The 27,793-nt window shown below is 46.6% G+C and overlaps 2 protein-coding genes across 6 annotated transcripts in view; one reads left to right on the forward strand and one right to left on the reverse strand.

The window, feature by feature from the left end:
* RHBDL3 (rhomboid like 3) overlaps positions 1–11,021 on the forward strand; it is a 113,062-nt gene extending 102,041 nt beyond the window's left edge. Inside the window, 4 exon segments of the mRNA XM_055003540.1 lie at positions 795–895; positions 7,697–7,757; positions 8,838–8,923; positions 8,925–11,021. Coding sequence (XP_054859515.1) covers positions 795–895; positions 7,697–7,757; positions 8,838–8,923; positions 8,925–9,110 — 434 coding nt within the window. The 3' untranslated portion in view covers positions 9,111–11,021.
* A 3,941-nt stretch (positions 11,022–14,962) lies between these two features.
* Positions 14,963–27,554, reverse strand: C19H17orf75 (chromosome 19 C17orf75 homolog). Of its 5 annotated transcripts, none has more exons than XM_055003748.1 (11): positions 27,304–27,553; positions 26,395–26,472; positions 24,981–25,106; positions 23,173–23,315; positions 22,133–22,188; positions 21,849–21,968; positions 20,855–20,919; positions 19,750–19,886; positions 19,056–19,159; positions 17,459–17,710; positions 14,963–15,078 (listed from the first exon to the last, which is right to left on the reverse strand). In XM_055003748.1, exons 1-10 carry the CDS (start codon positions 27,462–27,464, stop codon positions 17,501–17,503), a joined length of 1,200 nt encoding a protein of 399 aa, XP_054859723.1. In that variant the 5' UTR covers positions 27,465–27,553; the 3' UTR covers positions 14,963–15,078; positions 17,459–17,500. The 5 variants fall into 5 exon arrangements, with proteins under 5 accessions (XP_054859723.1, XP_054859725.1, XP_054859724.1 ...); XM_055003750.1 differs by having other exon boundaries at positions 14,963–16,048; XM_055003749.1 differs by having other exon boundaries at positions 14,963–17,065.
* Between the last annotated feature and the right edge of the window lie 239 nt (positions 27,555–27,793).

Genomic DNA, 27,793 nt, shown 5'->3' on the forward strand with positions numbered 1-27,793 from the left:
TCTCCTTTTTGAGTTCTCTTGCATTTCCTTGTTTAGACATAATTGTCTAAACATAATAGACAAATCTTATATTCCAATCAGATTCTCTTTCGTTTGCCTCTCTTCACTATTGGAGTTAAAGGTCAGCAAAGACTCAGGTCTGAGAAACTGGGCATACATCAAACATCTTGAGAGCCAGTTTAGTGTCGTGGTTAAGAGCAGCAGAACTCTTATCTGGAGAGCCGGGTTTGATTCCCCACTCCTCCGCTTGAAGCCAGCTGGGTGACCTTGGGTCAGACACAGCTCTCTCAGAGCTATATGCGAGGTGTATCCCTGATGAGATTAGCGAGATAATTGGGATCAATGGATTCTGTTTTGCTCCAAGGAAAAACTTCTGCTCTTGCACACAAGGGGAAAAAAACCACAGTAACCCTTTGTGCAAAGTCAAACTGTATCTCTACTTTTCCACTTGCACAAAATGTTGTGCAACCAATTTCAGAGTGCTTTGATATATAGGGAAAGAAGTGCTAGATATCGCACAAGACCTGTGTAAGCAGAACTGCACTTTATGTCTCTCGCTTGCACACCACTGGGATCCACGTCAGTGTGTTTGTTGACAACAGACATGCTATCCTGCTTACAGGTGCCCTGTAACAAACAGGCAACAGAGAAGCAATTATTGCACAATAAAGCAAAATGAAGAGCCCCCCCCCCCCAGTATGGCTACCCTGCCGCAGTTAATGAATGAGAAAGGAGGGAGAACATTTGTTTAGCAGGATTTTTGTAGTCAAAATCTTTTTTCCCCTTTCTCTAAGGTTCTTTGGCAGTATCTGTTGCTGATATGACTGCGCCTGTCGTGGGCTCCTCTGGTGGTGTCTATGCCCTCATATCTGCCCACCTAGCCAACATAGTAATGGTGAGTGATACACTGGAAATGCGTGACTGGTTTTGCGCCGTTCGCTGAACCTGAAGATGTTTGTGTCGCCGCTGAATTGGCATTTTGAATCCAACCTGACCAAATACCATCAGCATCTAGTTATCTTGTGTTTATTACTTCCCTTTAATTGATCTTTCTCTGGTTAGGAGCAGCTGTGCAAAGCCCCAGATATTTATACTTAAACTGGCTGCATTATTCTGATGATTTATTTTTGGGTATGGAAATGGAACCAAGCATGACTTTACCACAGGTTTGCATGCAGAATGCTGAGCTTATATCTACGCAGCAGACGGGAAGCGCTCCATCATTGTTCCTTCTCCCTAGGGAAGCCTGGAAACTGTAATAATGTGCAGGTGGTATGGGTTTTTGACGCGATCCTCAGTATCTGTCCAGTTCAGAAGCCAATGGAGAGGGTTGGATGGATTAGATCTAGTGTGGGATCTCCCCAAGTCATCAAGGGAAAGGCAGTTGAAGCAGGTGTATAGCATGCATCTGACGAAGAGAACTGTGATTCTCGAAAGCTCATGCTACAATAAAGTTGGTTAGTCTTAAAGGTGCTACTGGACTCTTTTTGATTTAGCATCCCATTGTAGATCAGAAGTTGGGGGTCAGGAGTTCAGCACCCTGGACAGATCTCAGCCTCTCTTTTATATTCCTTGACCTGTTTGCCTATCCCAGGTGGCATCCAGGTAGGAAGACCTTCTGATCTGCTCTGATAGCTGCTGCCAGTGTGAAAATATTCACAGCAGTAGTGCTGCTTCCACACAGAAATTTACTCCCTGCTTTCCCCTCCCACCTGCCATTTCCCATCCCCTCACCAACCACTGGCAAGGGGTTAGCGGCAGTTCTTTCGTTAATTAGGGGTCAGTCTATTGCTATACTGTGTTAAGATTGTAGCGATATACCAAGAACCAATAGATAAAAGGCACAAAGGTTACCCAGCGGTGGGGTAAACGGCCCCATTGAGAAGTGAAGTGATGCCAGGTGTAGCGGAGGTGCAGAAATCTCCCCTTGCCTTCCACGCTTTCCCAGACCCTCATTGGGTACAATCTTCCAGGAAATATTTGTACCAAACCAGATTTGGGAAGGATCACTGGTAAGTGGAGAAAACGCAGGAGGTTGACGGAAGCACAACAATATGAAGCAGAAGCCAAATTTAAATCCAGAGCAATTGGGGGTCGGGGTCCAGAGCAAAAGCTCCACGTGGAAGCAACCTCAGGGTGCAGGCTCTTTCTGAGAAGAGACTGTTATCTCGAAGGCTCCGGCTGTAGTCTGAAGGCACATATGGCGCGGCAGCCTCCCTGAACCTGAGCAGGTCACGGTACAGAGACCTTTTGGGAGGCCTGTATTTGCCACTCGGAATGCCCTGATGGAAACGAAGCAGGCTTCACCGTGAAAGAGGAAACAGCAGGGATAAATTCTGGTTTGCCCCCTAGCCCTCTGCTGCCTTTGCTGTAGCTCACCCTGTGTTGCCTCTGCTGGCAAGCAGGGCCTGGAGAGGCAGAAAGGGGGGTGGGTGGGAGGCCTCCCCCTGCATTCCAGCCACCCCCATCACCCCTCCCTACTTTGCTGAGAATTATCGGTGACTTGACTGTGACGTGTGGATCTGCCCCGGGCACATCTCGTTTGGACCGCCAATTGGCCTTCCAATTAAAAACATATAACATACAGAACATATAACACACACAAAAAACCCCTCCTCCTCCTTTGGCCTGGTTCCCTCCTTCAGTCTACTCATTATTAGCAGGTAAAATCATATAAATAACAACTACAACAATAACACTTCTCATCCTTAACACCTCTCACTATAACATTTTTTACAGTTTTAACAAGAATGTTTAATGTTTTTTTTAGCATCCGCAGTTGCACTCTGAAATTCATTCTTGATTTACGTTCCTTCCAAGGCAAATGTGAAGAACACATTTTACCTTGAATGCATCAGTAGAAATTTTGACCTTTTCCAGTTTTTTTATATACATCAGTTATTTTGTCTATAAATGTGATGTTCCAAACTCTGATTAACCTTTTAAATATAAATACGGAAATTTTGGGTCTTCTTCAGAGTTGAGATAAGCACTAAGATCTTCTACTATAGTAAATGTGTCAGTATTTAAGGTTCTAATGAAAAAATGTAAAACGCCACCGTTGACAGTAACAGTCTAACCGCTTGCCCTCTTTACTCTCAGTTCAACTTTTTAATAGAATATATAGCCACTTGTCAATGCCTGTTCATACGCAAGTCTGGCAACAACACTCTTCCAGATGCATAGTCATAAGAGGATCACCTGCATTATAATCCTTAAGTACATACAATTCTATTAATCAGTTAAAACCCTTCCAACCCCATGATTCTGTGATTCGATGTGCACTAGTTGTTGTATCTTCCAAAGGCTTCTCTCAAATGCATTTTTCTTCTTTTCACGAGAACGTTTTGGCCATAACTCTCCCTCCTGGGTTCAGTATTTAAAGTGGCATACCATTTTTTTCTTTCTCTCTCTCTCTTTTTGCTAAACAAAGACTGGAAACTTTAACAAAATGTATGTTTTTGAGGTCTGATCTAGGGTCCATTGACGTTTTTTAAAAAGCAGCTTTCCAGATTCTTTGAAATGTTGGGGAGGCAACAGGCTTATCTTAAGATCAGGTCCTGTTTCTTGGCATTGCCTAGTAACAAGGGCACCTGGAGGGCAAGCATGGATTTCTATCGGAGTGGAAAAGAGTAGTGGGTTTTTCAACTCTCAGTGCACGTTGCACGTTCTTTAAACGTATGGAGGTCACTAACCTGGAATTTAGCTGCCTTTCTGTTATGCTTTACTCAGTACATATTGCTCCTGTAGCATTACAATGCCTGACCTACTGGCATGCATTTTAGATTTGTGTGTGTGTGTGTGTGTGTGTGCGCGCGCACACACATATATATATACACACATATATATATATGCAGGACTCTAATCTGGAGAGCCGGGTTTGATTCCCCACTACTCCACTTGAAGCCAGCTGGGTGACCTTGGGCCAGTCACAGCTCTCTCAGAGCACTCTCAGCCCCACCCACCTCACAGGGTGATTATTGTGGTGGGGATAATAATGACATACTTTGTAAACCGCTCTGAGTGGGCATTAAGTTGTCCTGAAGGGCAGTATATAAATCGAATGTTATTATATAAATCGAATGTTATATATATTTAAACCTGTATGTAATTAATGTTTATGGAATCCTGTCACTACCAAGCAGAGGAGAATCTCAGCTGGCTTAGAAGAGATGTGCCACTTTATCAAAGGCACTTCTTGCGGCGGTTACTGCATGCAGTTCTGAGCTATTTCTCAAAAATTGCTGAATACACCTTGTCTGTAGAAGTTGAGGCAGGGAAAGTATGGAGGGTGTGTGTATTTTAGTGGGGAAAGAACCTGTGATAATTTGTGGCAAAAACTCTGTTAAAGTTGCAAAGGCATGGTAATTTAAATGGCCAAAACTATGAAAATGCATGCGTGATCCACCAAAGGCAGAAAATTGGTCCATTTGGCATTTCCTTGTCTTTGGACATTTGGTTATTTCTAGCCGTGTACTTTTATTCTGCACTTAATGGCAGAGGGCAAGGGAAAGAGCAGTTTCCAGATAATTTCACTCTTTCTGAAGTGTCAGATACTAATTCTATAGCCGCTGTCAGCTGCCCTATCTGTGATTCTGAGAATCCGTTTGGGTACCCAAATGTGTAAGTTAACTGCTACAAACAGCCACAGAGAATCCCAGTATGGATTTGCCTTGCAGTGCTGGGGGAGGGGGGCGACCTTAACTCTTCTCCTCCTGCCATTTCACTGATCAGAAATGCTTCCCCCCCCACACACACTGCTTGTCTAATTCTCAGGGGGGGAGGAAAAACAGGAACAATGCAGGGACCTGTAATGTATTTATTGCGTACTTTACACTGGAACAGTCTTTCCCCCCTCTGATATTTGTGTGAGATATTTTAGTCATATGGGGTGATGCCCCTGCTGGGTTCTGTTTATTAATTAGAATTGTACACCGCATGAGCTCCCTTGGCCTGAAACCCAGCCCTGTGTCTTCAAGTTAATAAATGGATGCCGTTTTGAACACACCCATCTCTGCTTTGTGAATCAAAGAAGAGGAAGCTGAGTGAGTTTCCTATCCCTGACTTGCAAGCAAAAAGGAACATAAAAAGACTTACATTTTTCACTCCTTGGACTTAACTCAGATGCATGGAGGAATCCAAGCAGGAAACTTGGATTGAAACAGAATCAATCAGCCCCCTTCTCCAGGACCACACGCGGATCAATTTTTAGAGGTAAATTAGAAGTCTGGGGAGCAAAACATTCATCCCCAGCACCACACACAGTTCAATGAAAGAATATTTTTTGTGCACCGGAAAATGCTATCAGTGGAAACCTTCCTACTTGGGATAATTGCCGTGCCCATTCCAGCAGTCCTGACCTGTGACCGTAAAGTCATAGCTGTGGCTGGCAGCATTTTCCGTGATCAAGACAGCCTGGGGTGGGGGCACCACAGAACGCTCATCGGAGCTCCTGGTGGCCGGGCCCGTCGTTGGTCCGTATAGTCACCTGCCCAGCGCAGGCTGGGACCGTTCCTGTGGGGAAGAAATTCATTCCATGACCCACCCTGGCTTATTAACTGAGTGTGCAAATATTGACTGTGTGATTCAAGTGTGTGCGGAGTAGGCATATAGATAAAAGGACAAAGAACTTGACTGCGTCTGCAGGGACACCTTTTAGATGATCTGTATGCTCCACTCCCTCGCCCCAGATGTTCGCCTGGCTCCTGGTCTTCCTGGTTTCCGGCACCAAGCAAGACCTCTTTGTTCACTCAGGCGGTGTTTCTGAGTGTGCCGTGCTCTGTGGCTGGACATTAGATGTGTATTTACTGAATATTTACGTGAGCTTATCAATGGTGTATGTCTCTGTGATGTATATGATTTTACCTGATGGTAATGAATAGACTGACGGAGGGGACCAGGCCAAGGGAGGAGGAGGAGGACCAGTCTGTGGCCCAAACGAGATGTGCCCGGGGCAGATCCACACGTCACAGTCAAGTCACCGATACTTCCCAGCAAACTAGGGAGGGGTGATGGGGGTGGCTGGAATGCAGGGGGAGGCCTCCCACCCACCCCCCTTTCTGCCTCTCCAGGCCCTGCTTGCCAGCAGAGGCAACACAGGGTGAGCTACAGCAAAGGCAGCAGAGGGCTAGGGGGCAAACCAGAATTTATCCCTGCTATTTCCTCTTTCACGGTGAAGCCTGCTTCGTTTCCATCAGGGCATTCCGAGTGGCAAATACAGGCCTCCCAAAAGGTCTCTGTACCGTGACCTGCTCAGGTTCAGGGAGGCTGCTGCGCCATATGTGCCTTCAGACTACAGCCGGAGCCTTCAAGATAACAGTCTCTTCTCAGAAAGAGCCTGCACCCTGAGGTTGCTTCCACGTGGAGCTTTTGCTCTGGACCCCGACCCCCAATTGCTCTGGATTTAAATTTGGCTTCTGCTTCATATTGTTGTGCTTCCGTCAACCTCCTGCGTTTTCTCCACTTACCAGTGATTCTTCCCAAATCTGGTTTGGTACAAATATTTCCTGGAAGATTGTACCCAATGAGGGTCTGGGAAAGCGTGGAAGGCAAGGGGAGATTTCTGCACCCCCCCTACACCTGGCATCACTTCACTTCTCAATGGGGCCGTTTACCCCACCGCTGGGTAACCTTTGTGCCTTTTATCTATTGGTTCTTGGTATATTGCTACAATCTTAACACAGTATAGCAATAGACTGACCCCTGATAATTAACGAGAGAACTGCCGCTGACCCCTTGCCAGTGATGAGGGGACGATCTGGTACGTGACCTCGGTAAGCCATTTCCCCTGTTCCATGCCTCTTTGGACTTTGGAGGAGATTCAGCTGGTGCCTGTTTAAAACGTGGTTAGTGCGAGTTGCTAGAGTGGCTCATTTTTAGGTTTCAGCTCCTTCCCTTGAGTCTCCCGAAGTAAAATCTCCGACGCCTCCCCCATGGGCGGGGGAGAAATGACCGCCTCTTGTCTATGTTGCTTATGCAGATAAATACGCATCCCAGATCACTAAAAGGTATTCTGTCTGTGGCACAGGGCCCGCCTTTCACAGGCCGCTGGTGTTAATTTTGAACTATTCATAACGTGCTGTAGGACAATTACGTTTTATGGTCTGTCTTTAACAACAAAAAAGCTTTTAAGTCGCTTCAAAATAGACTGTTGCAAAGTAAATATAGCACATGACTGATAGCAGTACGGAGGACTTCTTGGTGCGAGAACAGGATGTTACAAATAGACACAAGTACCCATATTCCCCCCTGTGGAATGTGGGTCTGGAGTGTGAGGCTCCCAGTCCAAGGCCCCCTCCTGTCCCAGTGTCTGCTTTTCTCCCAGCCCCTGCACTACAGCAACCCACTGGTGAGACTGCTCCGGTATCAAAGGGAGAAATCTTTTAAAAATGTGATTATGCAGTCTTATGTCATATGCGTACGCCTGTGTGTGTTTAACATCTCCCTCTTCTGGCCAGCAGCCCTACTGGGTAGAGAAACAGAAAGAACTGATGGTCTCAAGAAGGCTAATCCTTAGTTTTGTTTCTCTCTGCCATTAAGCATGGTAAATCAAGAGAACGGCAGCAAAATTACTCCGTTCTCACTGTGTGCGGAGGGGAGGGCCGAGCACCTACTCCTTGATATTCAGATCTGCCTCCAGATCCCGGGCATGTGAGAAGTTTAATGAGGCGGCCGGTTTTTTGTCTCCTTTCCCCAGAACTGGTCTGGAATGAAGTGCCCATTCAAGCTGTTGCGCATGGCTGTGGCCTTGATCTGTAGTGAGTATACTCCGATGTTCGACACACACGACATCCCACTTTGTTTCTTTTTCTCATTAGCGCACCTGCTAACTCCAAGGCCGCCTCCTTTCCTTTAATAAGAGGCTTGATGGTTGGGATTTGTCAGCCTTGGGAAGCCGAGTCTTGGGTCCAGCGTTCATAATTCTGATCCCGTCAGAATAGAAGCACACTTTTTGTGCTCGGCAACTTGTCAGGACTGAACTGACTCATTCATGATACAGGGCGCCCCCCCCCCCCCCCGTGGAAACTTCCCATTTTTTTATCCCATAATGTAAAGTAACAATTACTTCACACTGTTATACCATCACCTTGTACAGTTACCCACTCTGATCTACATCAAAGAGTAACGTGAGATGGAGACGTCACAGCATGAGATGAAGTACAAATGCATGTTTTGAAGGGGGAGAATAAAACACAGTGATAATAATAAAGAATAAGAATAAAACTGGGACTGACATATCTACGGAACCGCCTCTTGCCATATGTTCTCCAGAGGGCCCTTCATTCGGCAAATTAACATCTGCTGGTGGTTCCCAGCACCGGGGAGGTCCCTCTCGCCTCAACCAGGGCCTTCTCAGCCCTGGCACCGACCTGGTGGAACTCTGTCTGTGGAAACACTGGCCCGGCAAGATTGACTGTCTTTTTGCCAGGCCTGTAAGACAGATGTTCCGCCAGGCTTATGGTGGTTGAGGTGGGAGGACCCTCCTCTTCGACCATCTTCCTGCCGGAAGGGGGATACTGCCCCCCAGTCTGGATGACATCTGGTAGTTCGCCACCCGCCCCTCGAGTTTTAGTGAGGGAAGGACAATGTGAATGCCACTAGATTTTATAAATTGAATTTGGTTTTATGATGTGACTTGTTTTATATTGTGATGTAGTCCGCTCTGAGCCTGCTCTGCAGAGAGAGTGCAATATAAATTAAACAAATAAATAAATAAATTTGGGACAGCCCTGTTAAGCCTCTGTTAGGTCTGGAACATTGCTGTCTGAGTAAAACCCATGATAATGTGGAAATTGCTTGAAACAGGCTGATCTGATGTCTTGTTTCTTTCTCTCCAGTGAGCTTTGAATTCGGAAGAGCCGTGTGGTTGAGGTTCTACCCATCTGCCTACCCTCCATGTCCACACCCAAGTTTTGTGGCCCATCTTGGGGGGGGTAGCAGTCGGCATCACCCTCGGTGTGGTTGTCTTAAGGAACTATGAGCAGAGGCTCCAAGACCAGTCCTTATGGTGGATCTTTGTATCCATGTACATGGTATTTGTTCTCTTTGCCATCCTCTGGAACATCTTCGCCTACAGCCTGTTGGACCTGAAACTACCTCCACCTCCTTGAGTCTGAGCTAAGGACCTGTAAAGAACTAATGGACAACTTCTGTCCGGCAGCTTCACTGGAAAGAATCAAATTGAGGATTTATTTTTGTATGGCTAGCACTGGATGGAAGCAAACTCACCTTCTGAAAACGCACATAACAAGGGGAAGTTTACTGCACATGTGGGATGTGACCATATTACTGGAAAAGATCGCTTAGGTGACGACCAGTCAAGAGAGCTTGCTCAGACAAAGGGTGGGCATGGAGGCTTACAGGTATCACCGTAAGAGCCTAGCCTTGTATCATTTTTACTCATGCAAATATCTTGGTGCTGGTCTCCTGTTCAGCCCTATATTGGTAGAACTGGGCACATACTGGTGAATGTTAATGCACACAGGGACATTTTGTTTGGATTGAAGGTATTTCCCCAGGTTGTTTTTTCCTTCTACTGCACCTGTCATTGGGAGCTTGCAAACCACCACCAAAACCCAGGAAGAAAATCCTCCACTTCTTTAGCGAATGAAGCAGTCACCTCTGGCAGGGCAGCTTGGCTGGCTTTTCACGGACAGCCCGGACTCCTCTACAGTACCCCTGCTAGTGCCCAGTGAGCCTAGACAGCTTACCTTTTACAGGGAGGCTATTCTAGAAAAGCTTCTGGAGCCATCAGCAAATCTGCTTAGCCGGTGGCAGAAGCAGATTTCCAACTGAAGGATAAACCAAATTGCTTTGGAAGATTTGATGGTGCTTTAACTAGGTTGCTAAATACAGTTGCATCTTTGATTTATATACAAATTTTGGCTAGGGTTTTGTTCCTAGAAGTGTACGGTTTTGGAGACTTTGGGCAAACTGGTTGTTTGGGGTGTTTTGTTGACAATCACATTATTTTCTTCTCGCCATGCCCCGGCCCTTACTGTGCATTCTAAAGCAGCAGCGTCTGCTCTGTGACTAGAAAGGGGTTGGCCGATCTCTTTCTTTAAAGATGCGATTCCAAAACAGCATCCCCTGTAGAACCAAGCAGGTGCATCAGAACGTCTCTACACTCTAGAGAGAACGTAGATCACTGCTTTACAGTACTGTTTTATTTTTTTGAGATGTTGATTTTACGTACTTGGAAAAAGCGTGTTGACAGGCGCTCTTCGAACAAACCTTGTTTGCTGATAAAGTGTACAAGTAGCCAACAAGGAGCTGCTTTCGACTGGATCAGGGATATATTTGGTAATGGTACCTCAGCTACGCCCTGATTTTCAGGGCCGAGCTTCAGATGACGCTGGAGGTCCATGTTCAAGAATAATGGAGCTACAAAAAGCTCTTTGTGGGAAGGCCTGGTACGGCTCTGGTGCTGTGTGAGTTAACTCTCCCCCTCCCAGCTTCTAAAAGCCCCAAAGGGGGGAAAATACGCAGACTTCCAACATCCGATATAGTCTATCCTAAGGCAGTAAACCTCTGTCTGGCCTTGCCACTTCAGGCAGCTGGTGGAAGCGCCTATCATTTAATGCTTCCAATGCAAGAGAGATTCCCGGCCAATAGAAAATTAGCATGCAAGGGAGAAGCTCAACGCCAGTACCGTTTTCCTTGACGTCTGATTTCTTAAATGAAGGGAATTCTCCACTGAGACGCAACTCGGAACCAGTTTTTATAAAGGTGGTGGTGAAAATGTTGATTGTTAAAGAACAAAAGCTTAGTAAATTCAGTGTCATGATGAAAACTACTAAAATGCACAAGTGTTAAACAAATGTTAATGCTAAGTACGCATAGAATGAAATGCCAAATGGTTGATGGTTGCAAATTACCCCTCCTGTCCTGTGTAGCACAACGAGCAGCCAAAAATGTACCACATCCCAGCCCAGGAACGTGTCAGTCCTGGGATAAAGAAGAATTAGACTTCCTCTAGCTTTTCTTTTTGTCAAATCTCTCGATAAACGATCATGTCTTTCTTTTTGTTGTTCTGCTTTGACATGCTGTAGCCCTTACCACTTCAAAGAATGCAACAATTTCCTGCGACGCCGCATGCCCTCTGCAACAGAGGATGCAGCCAACTGAGTATTACATATTAGCAAGCTTGGTGGAAAACGGGACCACAGAGACGACATTTATTTTTTATTAGGATACGGCCAGTGTCCTGCAGCAGTCTTGCTTAAATCCTTGCTTTATTACGTTAGATGGAAAACAGCCATTACACAGAGCAGGCTGGCCAGCTGGAAGGGGGAAATGGGCATTCTCCAGCCTGTGTTTCGACTTTGTGCTTGCAGGCTCCATGGCTGCCAGAGACAAACTTACACATTTGAATGATCTCAACATGGTTTGACATCAAGCTCATTAATCCAATAAGTTTATGTCAAACGCTTTCTTCTGTGGTGGATTCCACCCCCACCAAGCCTAAAGCTTCGTGTTTTTGACCACTCTGTGTCCATGGGTAAAAAACCGGGGGGGGGGGGGCTGCTGTTGTTTTTCCTATGGCTATGAATTTACCTTAACGTCTGAGCTATTTTCTGCTAACAAAATGTTCACCATTTCAAAAGGTGGGGGGGGGGGGGAATCTCTACACAGCAGTGAACTCTGAGGAGAAGAGCCAAGCGAAGGGTGCTGAGCCACAGTGTACAGGGCAGTCTTTGGTCCATCACAACAGTATCCTCAAGTGTGAGGCTTAATTATTTCTTAGCAGGGGGTGGGGGTGGGGGTAAACGAGCATTCACGTGGATAGGAGAAAATAAAAGATTGCACTTTGGCATCATGGCAGTGATGGCAGGGCCATATTGACCCTTCCTGTTCACTGTGTTCTAAATTACATCCCATTTATTTTGCCCCATAGAACGGCCAAATGAGACAGGACAGCAGCTATTGTAATCACGAAGATGTGTGTCGATCTTGCTACCCACCCACCAACGACCACTACCGCTAATCTAGACAGATTAGTGCTTCACCCAGAGTGGTGAAGTAGTTAGTGTTATTATTATCCCCACAATGCAGCTGGGCCTGAGAGGAGGGGCCCGCCTAAGGCCACCTACTAAACTCATGGCAGGAGTGGGATTCGAACCAGCAGAGTGCTGATTCACAACCCAACCACTTAACCACTTTGCTACAGCCGCTACTCTGCTACAACAGCTTCTGGCTTGTGTAGCAGGATGCCTTGCTGAATAGGCAGCTACAGTCTGTGCTCCGTATGCAGCAGGAAACTTGTTTTAACATATAGTTCAGCTTAGTTTGGGATACTGCATCTTGAGAAACTCGTACAGAAAAACTGTTTCTGTAAGAAGGGCAGCCATACTAGCATGTGGGCCTGGCCTGCTCCCCCAAAAGTGTAGCTTTCATGAGGCTCACTTTTGAGTTGTCAATATTAGTCCTCGTTATCCCAGATGAGGAGTTAAGTAATTCAGTCAAGAAAAAGGCTTATATAATTCTTGCATTTAGAAAACTAGATGGCAAGGTGAAAATGTAGTCTGATCTTCTCCCTGATGGACTGGTTTTCTAGCTGTTGGGAATTTTTCCTGTTATGGAAGAGCATCCAGTCATTTGAACCAACTGATGTGGCATATTCTAGACAAGAGGACAGCTCCTTATCTGCTGGGTATGAGAATTATCCTGCAGCGAACGGAATTTCCTGTTGTAATCTGGCTTTAAAATCGGATAAACCTTTTTCATGTCAGCCACATTAGAAGTGAAATCCGCTGCCCTACCGTGTAATCTGTAACCTATTCATTGTGCTCTTCCCCATCCACACTGCATAGGTGGTTCACTATAGCAGCCTCCAGTACAACGCACCCATCGCACTCACATTTTTTTCACAAATTAATATTCTGCAAGACTACTGAGTAATAGCTGTGTAAGGCGTAAGTATTTCTCCTGTCATCTCACCCAAGACATACAGGCAGTTCTAAGTTAAGCGGCCTCTTAAATTCACCCCGTCGTTCTGGGCTATTGCTGCGCCAATGAGTGATTAGAGGATAAATTTCTCTCTTACCTCCAGATGTCCTTGCTAGCTTACAGCACTGCCTGAGATGCTTATAGATTAACTGCAACCGGCGAAGGCTCCTGAACTGTTCGTGGAACACTCGGTGCTGAATTTGGCCACTGCCAGAATTTGCTGGGATGTACTCTTACACCATACAGAAATATATTTAGTCATTAAAACACTCTCTGTTAGGGAGAAGGTGCCAGTTTGAATCCTAGCAAAGGAACGCTTTTTAAAGCCAGCCTTTAGATGAGATTTGGATGACGGGCACGCTGCCAGACAATGCTATCAGATCCGCTTTCCTCATGAAGCACTTACAGCCCTGAGTGTCAAGAACAGGCAAGTGGATAGGTGTTGAAAGAGGCCCGTGGCTCAGCTCCTACAGGGACATCTACTGGCCAAGTGCAGAGGATGTTTGTGTAGCAGTGCTTTCTCAGGGCTGTGCTCTCAAGTCTGAACCTAGAGTTTTAATGACTGCAGGCTTTTTCTGCCTTGATTCATTTCCCAACATGAGCTGAAAGTTAGGTTATGACACTTAAATGTTATGAGTACCTTAGGGTTAGGGTTTTTAAAAAAACTGATCTGGGCAGGAAGACTTGGCTGCTTCAACGAAACAAGTGCTCCGATCCCCCACCCCCTCATGCCACTGCAGAGAGCGAACGGCTGCATGCTGAACGCACAGAGAATCTGGCTACGTGGGAGCAAGGCTGCCGTGAACCAGCAGACAAAGATCCCTACTGGGGCCACCTTCTCTTCACCCAGACCCACGTCGAGCAAGAGGTGGAAACAAGCCGCAGGCACTTCCCAGCTGCCCAGGGGCCCCTAGCATTTTATCCCACTGGGCTAAGCAACACCCCTGCTTCCCTCCTCAGTTCTAACACCCTCCCACCTCTTGGGCTCTTTTTGCAGCAGTAGCCAAAGCTGCAGCGTGACCCCAGTAACACCACAAAAATGGGCAGTAAAAGCGTTTCTATTCCTGACCCAAGTTTTACACGGGAGGCCGCCTGAAAGGTGGGGGTGGTGGGATGCAGGAATTTCTTGGCAGTTTCCAGTTGCGTTCCCAAAGTGAATCGTATTGGAAAAAATCTCATAGGGTTTTATGCCCTGCTCATGTAATCTCTGGTTTCAACCTGGCTTTGAAAATGTGATTTCTAAGTCATCCTCTACAGTCACGCAATATCTGAACCGGAAGGGGTTGGCAGCCCCTGAGGAGCCGTTTCCATGGAGACAGGCCCGTTATCTTTCTCCCAGGCCTCCGAGGCCCTGCAACAGCCTGTACCAGGCAGGCTTGGAGGCCAGGAACATCTCTGTAAACTCACAAATGGAAACAAGCTGTACACCAAGCTGTAGTGCCAACCCCACTCCCAGTGGCCCTGCCTAGGAAGTCAAGCGAGGCCTGCCGGCGCTTCATAACTGGTCAGCCACCCCCCTGCCATCCTAGAACACGTGAGAGAATATACGGCTCTTTCTCAAGTGTCAATCTCTGTCTGGGGTTTAGCCTTGGTGGTGACCGTGCATGCCTGCTGGAGGCCCAGGACTCACTTTTTATCATAGGTAGGAGGTTACTAGTGTCATGGATGGAATGACTAGTGATGGAGGTGACTGGAGTCAATGCTGCCAGGAGTGTTATTAATGGAAGCCCAGGAGACGCCTGGAGGGCAGATGATGCGGCCGCTTGGCTGAAGCTCAGTGCCTGGATGGGAGGGAGGGAGGAGATAAATGTGGTAAATATCCAGAGTCAGTTCTCTCATTTGGGTTACTTATTCTGCCTTCTACAAGCTGGGGGGGGGGGGTTTGTAAGAAACACCTTCGTTTTGCCCACTGCACATACCTTTGAATAGGCACATCACAGACATAAGGAAATATGAAGACCAAAAACCTCAACGATACAGTCATGCCACAAACGAAAGGGACACAAAAGCAAACTTGCTTGAAGGTGAATGCATTTTAATACCATCACTGATCACTGGTTTCTAATTGAAAAAAAGCTTTTTGATGAGGTTCTGTAGAATTCCCCCTACGCATTTGTGTCACAGAGCACTCTACAAGACAAAACACAGAATTTCACAGGCAGAATTTGTGCAGCAAAAAAAGGCATCGTCACAAAATGCGTTAGTCACTGTCTCCCCAAGTCACTGTCTCTCCATGGTGTCTGTTTCATTTACAATTAATGCCAGATTTATGAAACTTTTCCTCCTCTTGCTTACACAATTAGTACCCTCCCTATGATGTCATGCCGCCTTAAAAAGCTGAACAGAACACGCATCCCCGTCAAGGGCTAGTAGAGCAAAACGGTGCATTTGAAGTAGCACGCTGAAAGGAGTTTCCAAATATTTTTCTATTGTGTACATACTGTCTAATTTTGTTCTAACACTTATTTGTGTGCGGATTCCATTAAAGATTTGCCGATCAGTTTTTTCTTTATGTTAAAAAGAATGGATATTAATGGGAACATGCCAAAAAAAAAGGCCTTGTAAGGGGGTGGGTTATGTTTTACAAATACAAGTATAATTAAATAATTAACAGTTATTTTTTATGACAGCATGATTTGATCTGGTCTCTAGGTGAAACCACTGCTTCAGCCTATGTAGTCTCGCAAAAGCAAGGTGTACTCGAATACAAGAAACTGTAAGCAGATCTCCTTGCTGCATTCGGGCTTGCAGGCTGTATGCAAATCAGGGCTGTACCTGCCATTTCACAGCCAGCTCAGACCCTCTACATGCAACCTCTGATAAACTGCCGTCAGCTTTGACAGAACCAGACCCTCACAAGCAGTTAGCACCGTCAAGGCAGACTGGCTGATTGGCAAGTCTGTCTGTCTGTCTATTTGTCACTGCTCATACAGCTATTTCCTTAAGCAGAAATTAAAATGGGACGAACCTTACTTGATTGACAAGTGTGTGCGTGTAAGCCTTCGCACGAGTACATCCCACTGCTGCATGTTAGGATCTTTGGACTGGGGCCTTTGAAACAGAACGTTTTTGCAGGACTGAGGTCCATGACCAGTGGGAACTAGAAGAGGCAATATTATCAATGGGAAACTTGTTAACACTTAACATGTATCATGACGCAGGCTACAGACCCATAGAGGCAGCTTCTAAGTATTCTTGGCCATGGACTCGGGAGCGACACATTCCTGGGAACAGGCGTCGTCTACACTCCCATTTCACGCAGAAACTGGTATCGCGTGGGTGGCGCTCAGTATGAAGGCGACAGCCGCTGGTCACATCCCTAATGGTTTTCTTTTTTAAAAAAAAAAACCTCTCTGACCAGCTGGTTCGGAGGCAGAGTGGAGAGGGGAGTTCAACCCTTGCTAAATGCCTGTTGAAGGGGAGGCCAGCATTTTAAAAAAGCACGAGAGATTCCCTCTCGGCAGCTGCTACCTCACAAACCCGCTCCCCAAACCTAGACCTGAGAAAACTATTCGAGGGGCTACCTACCACAAGCCTTTTAAATTAAAATTTCTGCCATGGGGCAGGTGTTATTTCTTGTGTGTGTGTTTTTTTCTTTCAAAAGGGGCTCTCACTTTGCAGCCCCAAACTGCTTTTTAAACGAATGGGAACACAGCAGGAGTTAAGGGGACAGATGGAAAGAGCAAATTGCGGAAGAAGTCCAGCACAAGTGCACGGGCAGATGCTCCGCGCTGGATTCTTTGGCTTGCGGCCACAGCAGCAATAACGGAAATTTATCCAGTAACTACAACACTCAAGTTGCTTCTAATTCATGATGTACAAGCAAAGTGCCAAATAAACAACAAAAAAGGCTTACATAGCCAAGAAAGCTTTCAGCCTCTTTCTTTAAAAGAGAGAATGTAATCCTTTCAACAGTCATTTTATAGGAATTTATTTTATTAAATCTGATCCATTGTAGCAGCATTCACATATTTAAGACTTTCTGAATTTGTAGCTGCAGAATTACCACCAACATTAACACGTATTGTTCTTGGTCCCGTGATGGAAAATTCAACCAATATATAGTCTGTCCTGCATTCCCAGAGCAAATAGAGTAGGAAACCTCACGTGATAAGATCTAAAACGTAATGAATTTGTGCAAAATGAAATGTTTACAGATTAAACCTTTCCACCTTTCTTTAGAAAAGCAAATGTTAAGTGTGGTCTTGTTATCCAAAGGTTGCGAGTACAAATGTATACAACAGTGAATCCTATTTCACAGTGAGAATGCTACTGCTATAACAGACCTCCAACTAAAAGCCATTTTCTGCACTATGAAACAGATTAATACAACCTACGGACACCATACAAGGGTACACTGGGTATACCCACCGCATACCCTCCAAAATGCAAGAGAAAAGCCTGCCTTTTCTTGACTGCATGTTTACAGTGAGAACTGTTACAGCTCCCCAGTGTGTCCATGTGGTTAGAAGGGGGGGGTTCCCTTCCCGCATGGTATACCCAGATGTACCTTAATTTTCTGATGCACACGCAGCCCGAAATCGAAGTCGGATTAGGCTACCGCTGACTCTCTCACGAACTCCTCAAGGACTGTTATCACATTTTTGGCTTCTTGCATCTCTGCGTGTTCCACTTTTACGATCTTCAAGAGGACATCGCCACTCCCGCAGTTCTTCAGAAACAAGTAGCACTTGTACAGAGCATAATGGTTCATTTCTGCCTGTCGGATGAACCGCTTCAGATTGTTGATATCTTGTATGGCCTGCAGAGAGAGCAGCAAAAAAGTCCTCAAGCCCCGAAGGTGGATGAAAAACTGCAAAGCTAGACTGCCTCCCTGTTTTCTCCTCCAGTCTAGTTGCTGAGGATGTGACCATAGTTCAGATGAGCTGGGCAGGGGAGGAGCAGGATGGGGGGCGGGGGGGACCTTAGTTGTAAAGAGAGGATTGGCAGAAATGCCCAGTGTTCTAGATGGTGCATGTAAGTCCAGACTTCTGATCTGGATTCAAACTGCTCGTGTACAGTATGCCAAAATATGAAACGGGAACATTAAATTGAGGGCCTCTGTAGGAAGAATTTCCTACCATTAATCAAGGACCAGAAAAACTGTAGGCACAGTCCAACCTAAGTGAAACACTTTTAAGCCTCTCGATTATAGTGGGAGTGACTTCGAGTGAAATGAAGGAGGTTCAGATATGCTTACATTTATTTATTTTGTTATTTATTTATGTCATTTATATTCTGCCTTTCTCACTGAGACTCAAGGCGGATTACATAGTGTGAGAGCAGTACAATCAGTGGCCAGGACAAGGGCAGGCATTTCCATACAGTGTCAAGGACATTCCCATAAACAACATCATGGGGTAAATGAATACAAGTTTACAAAGACACGGCATTAGCAAGGATCCAATAGGGGGTTGAAGAACTGCTGAAACAGAACATACTCCATTCTAGGACTGACATTAAACAACAAGACGCACAGGTAGTATATATAAGAGTACATATTTAAAGCAAAAGATAGTATGTAAGGCAACATAATGGTGAAATCTATGGTTCCTGACACATTCGTGAAACATCTGGGACCCCTTTCCTACAATACCGCCCTCTTCGCTGAGAAAAAGGCCTTTTTAGCTACATTATGCCCAGTAACCTGTTGTTGCTCGGTTACAGCTCATGTCTTGACGCTAAAAATGCCCATTCCTTTGGTATTTAATTATAAATTACAGTCCTATTTCGGTGACTGGATACTTTTACCTGTTGGAAGGTACCAAAACGGATTCCAATGATTTAAAATCTAAACAGCCAGGCTGATCCACAATCCAGTTATGCTGAGGTACCAGGACTTGAACAGAATGGCACACACACGGACTGGAGATGCACGCCAAGGCCATCGCAATCCAAGGAAATGTTATCACCGACCAACCGGATGCAGAGATTAATGCCTAAATTGTTTGGCTAACCTAGACAGTGGATGAGGTTTGTATCCAAGGGGCCTCCTAACAATTAACGCTGAACAAGTCTCTACTTGAGTATCCATGAATGGGGTGTGGAAGTATTTAAATACATATATTTTGTTTCCATGAAGCACATACAGAAATAACGTAAGTTACCTTCAATTTAAAGTTCTCCAGTATTTGTCGGAAGAGAAATGGATTTCCCCCTTCAGAACCATTCAGAAACACCTGTGTCCATTCTTCACAGAATTTGTTACTGCCTGTTACACATTGAAAAGGGGTCAGTGGGTGTATTTTCAGGCAATACACTTTTGGCATGAATTTCCTCACCGTAAGCAACATGAGGAATTGGTTCAACAAAAGATAAAAACAGAACGGAAAACATAAAACCACCAGGGTTGGATCCCATGACCAGTCAATGGAAGGTGCTGATGGTCACAAACACGGATCTTTCCCACCCTCCCCTCCGCCTAGCAGTTTATTCCTGGGGCAGTTTGTGACGTGGGAAGCGGTGCACAGCCATTCAGCTTTTCCTATCAGAGGGAGGGAAAATTGGGAAGGGAAGGCGGGACAAACAGGAGGTTTATAACTGCTCTCCAGACATCACCTGTTCCCCTCGAGAAAATAGCAACTTCAGAGGGAGGACCCTGTGGCATCACGTCCCTGCTAAACCCCCTCCCCAAACTCAATCATCCCCAGGCACTGCTCCCAAATCTCCAGGAATATCCCAAGCTATCGCTGGCAGGTGCCATGTTAGAGAGGGATTAGCAAAGTTGGAGGCCAAAGGATTTTTCTTACAACTCGTTAACTACTCTGTAAAACACTGCGGCACCTCTACCCGAAATCTCACCTGCGTTGTGGAATTGCGGTTGCGGCCCGCTGCAGTCTATGACCACTGATGTGTCTTGTTCCCCATTCATTGCCATGCATAAGGAAGTCATGGTGGCTTCCTGGACAAGACCTTGAAGGCTTGCAGCTCTAAGGAACCTGAAAAGGAACGTGAATGTCTTTGGACACCTTTACAGCTTACGACTTAAACGGCTGTCAAAAGCCACCTACAGGCAAACTTTCCCTTTGGATCCCCTCACGCGTTTAAAGAAAAAAGCTAAAACGGAGAGAGAAGAAAAGGTCAAATAACCCCACTGGCTTCTCTTTCATTGTTCCCTCTGGGCATGGCAAATCAGGCAGGCAGGCAAGACATCGAAGGATCATCAGTCCTGGAGGACCAGAACAGGAAAAGGCTTCTCTGGGATTCCGGAAACGCTCACTTTAACCTAGCAGGGTCTGGCTGCAGGATTAAAGTAAGCGATTCCTGAGTCCTAGAGGGGCTTATAGCTCCCCCAAAGCCCTGAGATTTGAGCTACTTGATCCTGACTATTAGGCACCATTCTGGCTTCTTCCTTGCTTTTGCATGTGAGTAAAGTGAGGCAGGCCCACCCCAGCAGCTGTGCGGGTTTTTTACCCTCATTCTCCCCTCTTGGAGACCCTAATTATTTAACTTAAGTCAGGGGAAAGATGATGTTATCAATTCAGCCATCTGGGGAAATTTATTTATTCATTCAATTTTTATACCGCTTCTCTTCAGTTAAGATCTCGAAGCGGTTCACAACAATTACAATGGTTAAAAACTATATAAAATATTCAATAAAGTCACAATAAAACAGCCTAATACAATAATTGAAAAACACTCTAGTCCCAACCCCAGCCTATAAACCCCTGCAAATAACATGAAAATTGCAGGTAGATAAAACTGCACATCAATTTGCCCTGCCTCACAAAAGAATATTAGCGAGGCACGCAGGAACAGTTCTGCCTTACAGAGTTTCCAAAACATCAACAGGTCCTGCTGAGCATGAGTGCCTGCCGACTGTGCATTCCAAAGGGACGGTATCACAATCGGTGTCACAATCGTTAAGGCCCTCTTCCTAAGTAACTGAAGGGTAATTTTCCTTTACCTGTTAATGTCCTCCTTTGTCCTTTCATCGGACTCTTTGACTTCCACTGGAGTGTAACTCAAAGCCTTATGGAAGAAACAGTGTTGCTGTTATGTTCATAGCTTTGGTTTTCAAATATCATCTAACTGGCTTCACTCCTGCCCCTCTAGATTTCTGTCCCCCTATTTTATCTGAAGAACAGACTAAGCTGGGAAGGAGTAACTGGCCCAATAGCATACAGGCCTAGCAGAATTTTGGACCACCGGAACACGCTTCCTCTCATGCAATCTGAGCCAAGTGGAATATTATCACTCTGTAAAAAGCATTACATAACGGTGTCTTTGGATATTTATGCATTCCAAATCAACTACCCCAAGGTCACCTAGCAAGCTTCCTGGCAGGGCAATGACTGGAACCCAGTTCTCTCCAATCCTAGACTAAAACTCTAACCCGGTGATTCTCAATTTTGATTTTGCGGCATCCGAATGTCCTGCCAATTATCTCAAGGAGTGCCGCAACTCTCAGAACAAAATTTAATTTTAAAAAATAATAGTCCGTGAAACAGTGTTTTGTTCTGGTCTGTACTCAAAATGAGAACTGCATTGAAACACGGTGAATAGCTCCTTTCCTTTGTGCATGAGCAGCTGAATTTCAGGGGGCACAGCAGGTTGCGAAGGGAGGGAGAGAGCTGAAAAGTTCTATTCCACAAACAGAACTTCACTGACCCTGATTGAATTAATTGTGATTTTTATTTTAAAAATAATTTTATCCCATTGTACACTACCTGGAATTTCAAATGTATATATTATATTGAGGGGCGGGGGGAATGAAAATAAACCATTCCAACATTGCAACTCCAAAAAGATTGGGAATCACTGTTCCAACCACTACATCACAATGGGTCTCAGAGCTTTTACTACTTGAAACATGTGTGCAAACAGAACATCAATCCCAAGCTATCAAAAACGGTCACTTGAAAATAAATGCAGGAAGTGTGTATTTGTGCGATACTCACGGCGTGCAATACACAGGCAAGTTTCTCCTGGAACAGCTGCACCACCCTCTGAATGGGGCACACGGAGTCCTCAAACCAAGTTCTGAGAAGGGGTTGAACACACGTCTCCAGATTATGTTGCTGAAACAAATGGAAAAGAATCAAGCTTTTATATGCAACTACACAGCCCTGATTCTCTTTTCAGGAATTCCAGAGGGCATTCTAGCCGTTCTTATTCAAATTATACAAGGACCTTGCTAATGAGCCATCTCAAGTTAAACAACTGAGCGGGAAGAAGCTTTTACCTCTGCATCCAAGGCAATCTTCAAATCTTGCGTGCATCTGTCCAGCTCAAGTCTGAATGTCAGCTCTTAAGGAAATAACGTTACATCTTTTCAGGCATCTAATTGGTTTTTTTTAAAAAAAAACATGGCATTGCATGCTTAGTGCCACACAGTCCTTAAAAGTGGATCCTAAAAGAACTTTCCTGGGAGTAAGCCCCACTGAACAGACCTGTTTAAGCCTGCTCCTGCTCCATCATGAAAACACAGAGTCCAACTGCATCTGATTCAAGAGACTGACTAGTGGGTGGCCGACATCTTCAGCACCGAGATGTTCCAAGTCAATGCAGCTAAATGTCTATGTACATTTATTTATTTATTTAGGTATTTATAACCTACTTTTCTCCCCCATGGGGACTCAGAGTGGCTTCCAAAACCATTTCTCCCTTCTTTTATCATTACAACCACCACCCTATGAAGTAGGTTATCCTGAGATAGTGGGTGGCTGGCCCAAGGTCACCCACTGAGTTTCCATGGCAGAGTGGAGATCTGAACCCGTTTCTCCCAGATCCTACTCTCATACCGACCACTAAGCCATTGAAATCAACGGGCTTAGACTGGAGTAACTCTGTTTAGGATTGCACTGTAAGTCTTGCCATTTTCAGAAACACGACACACACTGAACTTCAAATGCCAGTCCCGCTGCACTTCCATGATTACAACATCCGTATTCCAAAGGCATTCCAATGAGAAAAATACCAGTTACCTTTAGGGGGGAAATCCTATTCTGAAATGGACAAAATGGTGAGGTTGGGATTATATATTCGGACTCCACATTTGCCTTCTGATTGTCAGATGTACGTCTAGAACCTTTTTTAAAAAAAATAATAAACTGGTATTCTCAGAATCCTGCGAGGGACCATGGAGTGCACCAAAAGGGATTATCAGGTAATGCAGGTAGGCCCAGTGCTCTCTGCGCTCGAGGATATGACTACAATACTGGTAAGAGAGTATGATTACGCAGTTGCTGTCTACTTTTACATTCAAAGGTAACAGAAAAGGATATAGTTCAAGCCCCTTCTCTGAGCCTCCCAAAAAGCAGACAACGTAGTCTAAAGGACAGAGACTTGATTCTGAACTGGCCGCCTCGGCGTGTTTTTCTGGCTGGAGCAGGCAGTGGTAACAACCAACTCGGCTCTCCGGTATACTGAACAGAGAAATACAGAACTAATGTCATGGAGGTTGTGTCAAATCAGTTTTATTCTGTGTATTATGTTGGAATTTGTCTGCTCCTTGATCATGATATGAACGTGAGTACCTGATCTAGACACTCAGCAGTCATCTGGAGTCTCCATCCAGCAACGAGACACTCTCCCAAGTCCTTCCGGCTCTCTGAAGGCATCGCGCTTGTGCCTCTCCTTCAGCACACGGCCACCAGCTGGCCAGTTTGGGAAATTCCTACCAATAGGACCCCCCCACTCCTCGCTTCCCTTCCACTTGGCCATTGTCAATGCTCCGCCTACTGCCCACCTCTCCTGCTACCCAATGACTGGTTGCCACAGAGGCAGCGTAATGCACTGACCTCCCAGGGAAAGAGCGGCCAACCACCTCGTCTCCCCAGGCACCCATTTCAGATAGCATGTTCCAAAGGTGCGTATGGGGCAGGGTCTATGTGGTACATTTAAAACGGAAAACGGTTTGCTGAACCGACAGATCAAGCAAGGAATGCAAAGAACGGAGGCGGTCTTCTGCCCCTCAGCCCTACACACACGCCCTGGCTGGTCCTGTTCCAAGGCTGCCTGCCCTCTGTCTCCTCCACGTGGCAATGGCTGCCGTCCAAGATGGACTCCTTCCTGCAAGCTATTCCCAGTTGGAGTCAGCCAACGTCGACCCACCAAACGGACTTCATTCTCCTGGGATCCAGAGAACTTATCAGCTCTCTCTGCCCACTTGCCTGTGGGGTCATTTCTTTTCTTTCTGGCCTTCCCAATATCTGTCAGTTGGCATCCCGAAGTCTCTGTCCCCTCCAAAGTGTCATATTCCCGCCAGGGTGTGAGATGGAACTTTGACTGTTCTCTGCTAGCCGGAAGCATTTACGCAACCAAGCCTTAAGTACTGGGTGCCTGAGAGAGCGCCATCGATGACGCAGGGACAGATGCTTGAGAGCAATTAACTTCTCTCCTGTTTCCTGTCCTTGCATCAACAGAGGAACTTCTTAAGAGGGGGAGTTCTGTAGCTCCAAAGCTCTCCATCAGATGAAGCGGTCCCACGGGCAGTGCGTGTTCCCACAAAGGAAAAGGTCCTAATCATTTATTTTCCCTTCCCCTCCATGAAGACTCCTCAAAGATCCCCAGCCCCTTCAGCAGGAACGCATTTTTCATTTCGGCAATACGGACGAACATAATTAATGGAGCAACAGGAAAGCTACGCAACACATTCAATGTTATCTCAGTATCAAGACCAGATTTCAGGGGGCTTGAGCAACGCACTGCTGGAGCTGGAATTATGTTACGTTCACAGGGAGCTTCTGGGGCAACGGGGACCCCAGCCTGGCTGCCCCAAGCCCTAGCCTGACACTCTTAAGCACTATGCCACGCGAAGAAAAGCAACAGCCCCGTGTCTCCTCCTCCCCCCCCCTTGTAACACTGAACATGGCAGAGGACGGGATGCAGCTTGTCTCCTTGCCCCACAAGTAGCAGCCGGCGAAAGAGAGGAGAGCCAGGGAAACTTCTCCCATGATAACAGCACCTCGTACCTTTACCAGGGGAGAGAAGAAGATGTGTGACTGCTGCAACCGGGAGCGCCTGTTGCACCTAATTCCCGCCAGAGTATAAAATGATTCCTCAGACTGGGTCAGCACGGGCTTCCTTACCTCAGCTCCACAGACGCAATGCTGCCCATCCCTTCGAAAAAGGCTCCCTTAGCCAGGTGCTTGGCAATAAAACTGCGCAGTTCCGTCTCTGCTTCGGCGGGTAAGTTCGTGTCCACCAACGAGAGGCTGAATGAATGAAAAGTAAACACGGCTCAGCAAGACCCTGGACCCCTCTGGGCTCTGGCACCGCTTCTGGAAAAGCCCCCGTTCATTTTTATCATCGTGCTTGTGTGTACACGGAGCTCAGTGGACTGCAGCAGGAGATCACGGCTGGAGAAGGTCAATGACTGAATCCCTCAGAAGCCACTGACAGAAGACAGATACTGCTAGTTTAGCAAGCAAAAGCTCACTGCTTGGCTCCCGTGCCTAGCGGTATCATTGCAACTCTACAGTGCAAGATGCATGGAAGTCAGTCGGACACACCTCAGCACTCTGGCTGCAACGAGCAGATTCTCAAGGGTTCTCCGCAGGAAATGGAAACTTTGCTTTGTTTAGTATTGCCACCGCCACAGGGCTCGAATTAAGAAGAATTAGTTCCTTGGACCCACTTTAAGGCCCTTAATTCCTGTCTCGCCTGTAATTATGGCTCTGTGTATTTTACAATTCTTGTCTCAATAGGGCTGCTACAGAAAAACAATCTCAGGGTTATGGCCTCAAGGGCAACAGTTATATGCAAGGCAGCCATCCCACAAACTTCCCCCCTCTTCAGTTCCAGAGAGTGCTTACCCAAGCATGGAAGACAAACCAAATCTAAACCACACAGACATGCTGGTACTTTGACAGTTTTTAAAATGTGAAAACCACATATCAGTAGCAATATTTTTGTAAACCAAGTGGCGATACTTCCAGTCTAGGATGTGAAAAGAAATAAGCAAGAGGAGAGTGATTCTGTCTAACCATTTAGTCAGAAGACATGAAGAGCTAAGCGGAACCATCTCTGCACATCCGGAATTAGTCAAGCCTTCAAGAAGAAAGAGTGCAATTTTCTTCCAGTCTGGCACGAACCCATCATAATACCCCAAAAATTCTGCTCCTGAGAACCAGGGGCCTTCACAAGCAACCCAGACATTTATGAAGCGGGGTCTGCAGTGGGAAAGGGGAACAGGGAAAGATCAGATCTCCTCCTCTGCCAGTGGAAGTGTACCCAACCCACTATTTCTACCTTTTCACACTTACAGAGCAACCCTAAGCAGAGTTACTCCAGTCTAAGCCGATTGAAATCAGTAGGCTTAGACTGGAGTAACTCTGTTTAGGATTGCACTGTAAATGCCCCCACAAAATGTCAGAAACACTCACCAGTTCCATTCAGTTTTGAGACGGGTACATGTTTTGAGTCTCCTATCATATTAGTCATACAAATTAATATTGCACTGGAAAATTCAGAAATTAAAAGAATTTGGTCATCCTGGGTTACCTGAAATCATCCGAAGAGGGAGTTTCAGCTGTTGTACTGCTTGGACTTCCATCATCGCTGTCTACCCCCTGGTGCCACCTGGGGAAAACAGCCATTATGAAAATCCTAAAAGCACAAAATCCTTTCGAATGCCTTTCGTGGACGCACAAAGCTGCCTTAGACTGAATCAGACTTTTGGTCCATCAGGGTTCATCTTCTCTACTCTGGCTGGCAGGGACTGTCCAGGGTCTTCGGTGGAGGCCTTCCACGTCACCTACTCCCTCATTCTTCTGTAACTGGAGATGCCAAGCATTGAACTTGGGAAAGAAAATGGAAACAGGCAGGTCTTTTCCCCAGTTTTTTTGTGCATGGAGTGGCGATTTTACAGCCCCTGACTAAAGAACCAGGGGCTAGGAAGTATCCCAGGAAGGCCAACAAATCAGGGGTTATGAAAAGGATCAAGCAATTTGGGAAGGAGGAGAGGCGCCCTGCTCACAGGACAGGCCCAGCAACCTCTCAGCTGCAGGGCTGCCAACTGCAGCCTGGGAAATTCCTAGAGATTTGGGGGCAGAGCCTGAGAGGATGGAGCATGCCTGGGTAGGGGAGCAGGAATGTGGTGCCACAGCGTCCCCCCTCCAAAGCTGCCATTTTCTCCAGGGAACTGATCTCTGTCGTCTGGAGATCAGTTGTCATTCCAGGAGAACTCCAGCCTAGATCTCCCGGAATCTCAACTGATCTCCAGCCACAGAGATCAGTTCCCCTGGAGAAACCGGCTGCTTTGGAGGCGGGGTGGGGGGCTCTACAGAATTGCACCATGCCGGGAGCCTTTCCCTCCCCACGCCCTGCCTTCTCCAGGTTTCGCCCCCCCCCTCAAGGAATTGCTCCACCTGGAGCTCCAGCCCCCGCCTGGAGGATGGCCACCCCGCTCACCGGCAGCCTTGGTAGCCGTACAGGCAGTAGTAGCTGCTGCTGCTGCTGCTGCTGCTGCTGCTGCGCTCGGGTCTCCGTCCCTCCGCAAGGCCGGGCCCCTCCTCGCTGCTCTCCAGCTCCCGCTCGTCCCCGTCGAGGGACTCCTGGAACGAGGGCAGCATCTCCCCTCCTCCTGCCCCGGCGCGGGGCCCAGGAAACCCGCTCCCCCTCGGCCCGCACGGGGCACCCGGCCTGGCTCCGTCGCGCCTCGCCGCCCTGCCGCAAAGGTTCCGCCCGCCCTGCGTTCCCCGGCGGGAACAGCGCAGCGGCGGCTGCCTGCCGGGACCGGGAGCCGGAATTCCTTCCTTCCTTCCTTCCTTCCTTCCTTCCCTCCCTTCAAAACAGCCCGCAGCTTTATCACAGACCTAGGAACGCTCGGCCGCGTTTTTGTTTGCCGCCCGTTCCCTCCTTTGTCTTCATCCAGATGCCGTTCTTAAACGCATTTGCAACG

The sequence above is a fragment of the Eublepharis macularius genome, chromosome 19 (genome assembly GCF_028583425.1).
Source record: "Eublepharis macularius isolate TG4126 chromosome 19, MPM_Emac_v1.0, whole genome shotgun sequence".
NCBI classification, from domain to species: Eukaryota; Metazoa; Chordata; class Lepidosauria; order Squamata; family Eublepharidae; genus Eublepharis; species Eublepharis macularius.